This window comes from Physcomitrium patens, chromosome 7 (assembly GCF_059467195.1).
Source record: "Physcomitrium patens ecotype Gransden chromosome 7, ASM5946719v1, whole genome shotgun sequence".
Lineage (NCBI taxonomy): Eukaryota > Viridiplantae > Streptophyta > Bryopsida > Funariales > Funariaceae > Physcomitrium > Physcomitrium patens.
The window spans coordinates 11,808,148-11,814,619 of record NC_143416.1 but is presented as its reverse complement, the minus strand read 5'-3'; the positions used below and the strand labels follow the sequence as shown (position 1 = coordinate 11,814,619).

The 6,472-nt window shown below is 45.4% G+C and overlaps 1 protein-coding gene across 2 annotated transcripts; it reads left to right on the top strand.

Moving 5' to 3' along the window:
• Positions 1 to 265: 265 nt before the first annotated feature.
• On the top strand, positions 266 to 5,695 carry LOC112284799 (uncharacterized). 2 transcript variants are annotated; one of them, XM_024525047.3, is made up of 7 exons: positions 266 to 2,251; positions 2,478 to 2,895; positions 3,037 to 3,181; positions 3,546 to 3,661; positions 3,812 to 3,890; positions 4,020 to 4,253; positions 4,374 to 5,695. In XM_024525047.3, the coding sequence occupies exons 1-7, from the start codon at positions 850 to 852 to the stop codon at positions 4,713 to 4,715; spliced, it is 2,736 nt and encodes a 911-aa protein (XP_024380815.1). In that variant the 5' UTR covers positions 266 to 849; the 3' UTR covers positions 4,716 to 5,695. The 2 variants fall into 2 exon arrangements, with proteins under 2 accessions (XP_024380815.1, XP_024380816.1); XM_024525048.3 differs by having other exon boundaries at positions 4,020 to 4,257; positions 4,374 to 5,167.
• The last annotated feature ends 777 nt before the right edge of the window (positions 5,696 to 6,472 follow it).

Genomic DNA, 6,472 nt, shown 5'->3' with positions numbered 1-6,472 from the left:
GGAGGGGCTTGTCAAAGGAGTTTGCTCGCCAGGTTTGGCAGACGAGGAGGAGGACGGGAATAGTAGTAGTAAGTAGAGGGGGATGAGCCCTAGAATCCGGATAGGGATGAGGATGGCGATGGTGATGAAGAATCCTTGCTGTTGCTGCTGCTACTGCCTCTTCCGCTGCGGTACCAGTGCTAGACGTGCCCTGCTGGGCCCCACTGGCGAAGCCTAGTCCGCCCTTGACTCGTCCCCCCTTGTCCCCGGTGGCATACCATCGCCACGCTGCCACAACGGGAACTGCTCCTTGTGAATCGCATGGCCTCCTTTGCTCTCTTTTTTCTCTCATCTCTAGCCTCGTGTCATTTCATTGTTGTGCTTACTGATTCCCTCTCTCTTTATTTATTTATTTATTTATTTATTTTTTGGCCTGCTTGCTGGAGTGTGGAGTGTTACTTCGGAGATTGAAGTTTCTGGGTGATGGTGAGGAGGATGGGGCTGAAGCGGTGAACGCAGTCGGTGGTGCGGCGATGGTGGGAGCGTTGGGGAGGGGATCGTGTAGCTGGATCGGCGTTAGGGTTTGAAATGGGGTGTGAATGGAGGTGGTAAAGCAGTGGATGATGCTGAAGAGGTTGAGGAAGTGGGGGAGGTGTTGTTGTTGTAGTAATGCGAAATTGCAGGAGAGGCTGACGGTGATGATGTGTTGGTGATTCGAATTGTGGGTTTTGGTTTTGGAGAGTGGAGTAGGAGGTGATTGAGTGTTGAAGGGTTTGGTGGTGGTTGTGTGGATTGATCGAGTTTTGGTTTTAGTGGGGGAGATCTTGTGCTGGAGGAAGGGCTTTGAGAAGATTTGGGTTGAAGAGAGACATGGAGGTGCAGGAGCAGGCTGGAGGGTGGAACCCAATAGTCGTCCTGGCACTCCATTGTCACAATGTGCAGAAGTTGGTAAATGTATTGCAAATGCCAAAGCCTCAATCGCTGCCTACCGTAGCGTCGATTTCGTCGAGTTTGGGGCATGAGCAGCCTCTCAATTCCTTCGTTTCGGCGCTCGTTTCAGTAAAGAAGGGGACGCCGCCAGCTGTTTCGTCACTCCTTCGGCAAGGTATTTGCAACGACGATGATAAAAGTCACTGTTCTTGCAGCTGTAGCAATTTAGTGGAGCCATTGGGGAAGCAATCTAATCCTACGAAAGCATTTTTTGGCCTTTCGTTGCCGAATTCTGGTTTTTTTGGGGGTTTAGATCGTAATGAAAGGGCGCAAATTTCGACCTGTAGTTCTTGTCATGTTCGTCAAGATTCCTGGGACTCGGAAAGCAAGTCCGCGGTGCCACTCTCTCTGGGATTTAGTTTGCAGGGTTTCTCAATCACAGGTGTCAACAGCAGCAGAGGCAAGAGGGATGCCACTTCCCGTTGCTGTTGCGTCAAAGAGAAGCTGGACAACAGAATAGACAGTAAAGACTCGGGGCTCGAAGGAATCATCAATGTCTCCTTGATGGTAATGTCTATGATGCTTGGGTGCGATTCCAAACAGGGGGAGAAGCGGAAACACGCCGCCAATGTGCATCCCAGCAACGTGTCGAAGTTGACAGGCTGTAATGTGTCTAAACAGGTCGCGGCGTGTTCAGCGAACGACCAACCACACCATCCTTTGATGCAAGTCCCTATTTTAGGGTTTGTATTTCAATACTCAAACGATAGGCCTGTTTCACAACACTCCGGACCAAAGTGCCTTCGTAAAAGGAACCCTTTATTCATGTGTACCTGCGGTCATCGTGTAGAAGGCCATGATTTATCTTCTAGGAAAACAGCCGAAAGACCTTTTTTAGGGTTCTCGTTAGCAAATTTTATGCAATTTAGGAAGAAGGCAGTTGAAAGTTTAGTTGATATTGGGGCTGGAAGGTCGAGGCCTTCGAGAGTAGCGACGTTAGGGTTCGCCAGGCTGCAAGGGGAACCTGGCGGGGACTCAGCTGGTGCTGTTGTTGTGACCGCTGAAGGAAGCGACGATGTAGTTGAGACGGAGAATTCGATTGAGAAAGTGAAAAGTCCAGTAGTCCAAAGTGACAAAGGGAATAATTCAGGCTTACATCCAATTCAAGTAAAGCTTCCCAACATGGACGGATTACGGTCGTCCTTGGCTACCCTCGGCGTGAAGGAGGGAGTGCAGGAACTTGTGGATCGAGTGTCCAGCATGACAAGAAGCTCAACAGATTACCCGGACAAGAAGAAGTTGACATCAGTGCAGGACTTTTTTAGATACACGGAAGCCGAAGGTAAGGACTTTAACTCCCGTACTGCAATTATTAATGTGTAACACTGAATGGAGAGAGAGAGAGAGAGAGAGAGAGAGAGAGAGAGAGTCTTCTTTAAATTGAGTATACGATCGCTGCCTTTATGCAACATCGTACGCAGTAGGATGCTCAAGAGGCTCTGATGTATGGCCTATCTATGACAGTTTTGACCATTTCTTATCCTGATGAGGATGATTATACTCTGTAGGCAGAAGGTTATTCGATGAGTTAGATCGCGACAGTGACGGGCAGGTGACTCTTGAAGACCTTGAAGTAGCTATGAAGAAGCGAAGATTGCCTCTGCGTTATGCTAAGGAGTTCCTTCGGCGGACTCGCAAGCACTGGTTCGCAAAGTCAATCGGTTGGAGCGAATTTCATATGTTGATGGAGCAAAAGGAGCCACAGATGCTGCGCGCTTTCACGACACTAAGTTTGAGCAAGTCGGGCACTCTGCAGAAGAATCAGGTGCTGGTTTCCTTGAGGAATGCAGGGCTACCTGCAACAGATGGTAATGCAGCAGCTATGATGAAGTTCTTGAATGTTGACACAGAGGGCTCGATTGCTTATGGTCAATTTCGGAACTTTATGCTTTTGCTTCCACCAGAGCGTCTTGGAGATGATCCACGGTATATTTCTTTCCTAGTGCCGATTTGAATACCTAAGATATTCGGTCTAGTTTGTCATTTGGTTTTTTGATTTTTTAATCATTGGTGCAGTTATATAAGGATGGGTTTTTATAGTGCTGATGGCCTATTGTTGGTGTGAAGGATGGTGTGGTTCGAAGCAGCGACTGTAGTACCTATGGCTCCTCCTGTTGACATTCCAGCTGGTTCAGTTCTGAAGTCTGCTTTAGCTGGAGGAATGGCAAGTGCTCTCTCTACTTCGATGCTACACCCGCTTGATACTGTAAAGGTGAGGTCGTTATGAAGGAACTGCTAGTATAGTACAGTGCAATACTTTTGGTCTCTGTTGCAGGAAAATAGCGTTGTTTGACCTGGCTATATGGAAGTGTGTCGTTTTGTACTGGTTTGGCATGATTGCAGGTATTGTTTAGTTAATCGGCTAATGTTTATCGGTAGAAGTGTGTTTATTGTGTTTAACGTTTGTGACGAAGCAAATTTATGGAAGTAGTCACCATGTTTAAGTCGTACATTGGAGACGCTGCAGATCTTTCACGGCTGAGTTTTCCATCTGAACTTCTTACAGATACGCCTTAGGTGGTCATGACTTTTAGTTATTTATTTATTTATTTATTTATTTATTTTCGTTTTTGTAGACAAGGGTTCAAGCATCGACCTTGTCATTTCCAGAGGTGATTGCGAAGCTACCTCAGATCGGTGTACGGGGCATGTATCGTGGATCTATTCCAGCAATACTAGGTCAATTTACCAGGTGCCAGCTCATGTTCAATTTATCGCCGATCACCTTGGTTTCTATCCGCTTTACGCTTCTATTGGACTTGGAAAACATTGAATCTTAAATGATTGAAGTATATTTCGTAGACTGAATCGAGAACCTAATGAATCTTTTGGGATCTGCCAGCCATGGAATTCGGACAGGTGTGTTGGAAGCTAGCAAGCTTCTCTTAAAAAACGTTGGACCAGATCTTTCTGATCTTCAGGTACGAAGCATATAATTTGAAATTATTTTCAACGAGGCGTTTCATGCATTTTCACAACAGCATTTTACTTCGCTACTCATTTACAGAACCCTTGAAAATACTTTGATCCATTGGAACGTGTGTCAACAGGTGCAGTCCTTGTCTTCATTCACCAGCACCGTGATTGGGACAGCTGTCCGAATTCCATGCGAGGTGTTGAAACAGCGACTGCAAGCTGGTCTGTACAATAGTGTGGGGGAAGCTATTGTAGGAACATATCAACGAGATGGCTTGCAAGGCTTCTTCAGAGGAACAGGAGTGACCTTGTGTAGAGAAGTTCCTTTTTACGTTGCTGGCATGAGTATCTACGAGGAAGCTAAGAAGGCAGGTCATATTCAACCACTAGCTGATTACACACTGTAAATTTGAACAACTTCGTATAAAAGTCGAATAAATCAAGTTGTTCTGCGAAGGTCCTACTCACGATAAGTTTCGCCTGTTTAGGTTGTCCGAAAGGTTCTGCACAGGGAGCTGCAACCATGGGAGACAATTGCCATAGGTGGTCTCTCTGGAGGCCTTGCAGCTATCGCAACCACACCCTTTGATGTAATGAAGACAAGAACTATGACTGCAGGTCCAGGCATGCCATCCACCATGGGTGCTATTATGGTTGCCATTGTGAAGGATGAAGGTCTTTTAGCTCTTTTCAAAGGAGCAATTCCTCGCTTCTTTTGGATTGCACCCCTTGGGGCAATGAATTTTGCGGGTTATGAGCTAGCTAAGCGAGCCATGGAAAACAAGGATAAAGAAGTGCAAGCTGTTGGAGAACAGGATAAGTCTAGATGAGAATTCCAGAGTGCCTGTGCCCTTTTCTATGGGAACTTGTAGCGCTCAACAGTTTCATTTCACAGCAAATGATAGATGAAATGCTGTACATATGTTTGAAAAATTCACTGGAGTGACGATCAAAAAGCAAAGAGGACAATGGGATGGAATTCCCAGTTTTACCTTGCAGATTGCCGATGGATGTGGCTTTAGATTCAATTCCACTAGAGCATATCAAGGCTATCAAGATCACGCAGGGAGCCAGTGTCTTAAACCTGAGAACGACAATTCTTGACTGCATCCCATAATATTGTCGTTGTCGAGGAGAAAAGTACTTTTGGGTCTGATTTTGACAAGCAAGATCCTCAATTCTGGTGCTGCATTTCTTGTTTCGGTTCATATTTGTGAAGCAATGTGGCATCTGGGTCTGTGCGTCTGTCCCTTAATGAACCCCAGGATTCAATTTTCTGATACTTGTCGACAATTTGATGCTTTGCGGTTCTTTTTTAGCAAGTTATTGTATCTTCAAACACCTGAGGATGCAGACGCTACTGATGGTGAGGAGTGCTCATGTGGAATTGTGTGCTCAAGCGAGGCAAACTGGCGATGTAAGCTCGGTTCAAGGAATAGTGGCGACGGATAACTTTCTGACGTTCGCTTTTAAACCTTTCAATTTTTTTTATTTTTATTTTTATTTTTTTTGTAGGAGTTAGTATCCATTTTACATTACATTTATGTGTAGAGTTTTTGCATAGTAACCTTACTAGCTTATCAACGTTTTACTACTGCTAAGACGTTTTGCCGATGTCAAATGTTACCGAGGGATCAGGACCTTCCAGCTAGATTTAGTGTGAAAATAAGTGGTACTTCTGTTCAGAATCTCCATTGAAGAATGTGGGGTCTATTTTACCCCTTAATTGGGATGTTATGTAGACGTCTTTGCGATAAGTATCAATCTGAACATCTCGTAGATGCTTCCCAGTCACTTGGGTTTTGATTCTCACAGGCCTCACGCACTTCATGTGCCATGAGACTTAACCCCTCAAAGCCCGTCCACCAGCATCTAGTCACGAAGAAATCCGGTCCATGCTTTCGGTGGCAAACAAAACCTTTCGCGAATTTGTCCTTTTCCAAGTAGTCAAAAGGCACTTGAACAATGCTTTTGTATATCGGTTGATAAGAAGCAGTTCCAGTCAATAGATTTGCTTTCCTCATCTTTCACAGAAACCGGCCAAGGCGCTTCATGTGTCATACATAAAATGTCCTTTCCAAGTCCGCAAACTTTGTCTTTCTCTCAAACTATTTCTCATAAGTATGAGCTTTAGTGAGTGCTGGGGTGTGGACTGCGGATCAGACACAAAGGCCAGCAGCGTGTTTTCCAAAAGGGATAGAAACAAGCCATTCCTGGGAAGAAAAACCCCCAACGTGACTGTGAAAGACACTGGAACTTCGAGACGCACTCATTCCAGTCATGTTCAAGGCTGAGCTGTGCCAAGCTGTAAGCTGTCACAACGGATAACATGCCCTTGCTTTGCCCTTTCCCTTGCTAGGCAAAGTAGAACTTGCACATGGGTTCCTCTCTTTTTCTTTTCCTTGCCTTGCTTTGTGTTGTGGTGAGACCATGGAAGGAAGGCCGGGTTCACCAGGGAAAGAGACACAAGCCATAGCGGGATGACCCAGTTTTGCTCAACACATGGTATCTTCCAGGACCTAGGCCTCCCCCCCCAAAAAAAAAAAAAAAAAATTATCTTCAATTTTACTTTTATCTACAAAAAATT

Bases quoted from the DNA above. Each gene is read 5' to 3' on its own strand.
- LOC112284799 (XM_024525047.3), top strand. From the start codon at position 850: ATGGAGGTGCAGGAGCAGGCTGGAGGGTGGAACCCAATAGTCGTCCTG. The intron at 2,896-3,036 runs GTATATTTCTTT...GTTGGTGTGAAG, and splicing joins CGTCTTGGAGATGATCCACG to GATGGTGTGGTTCGAAGCAG. The intron at 3,182-3,545 runs GTGAGGTCGTTA...TCGTTTTTGTAG, and splicing joins ACCCGCTTGATACTGTAAAG to ACAAGGGTTCAAGCATCGAC.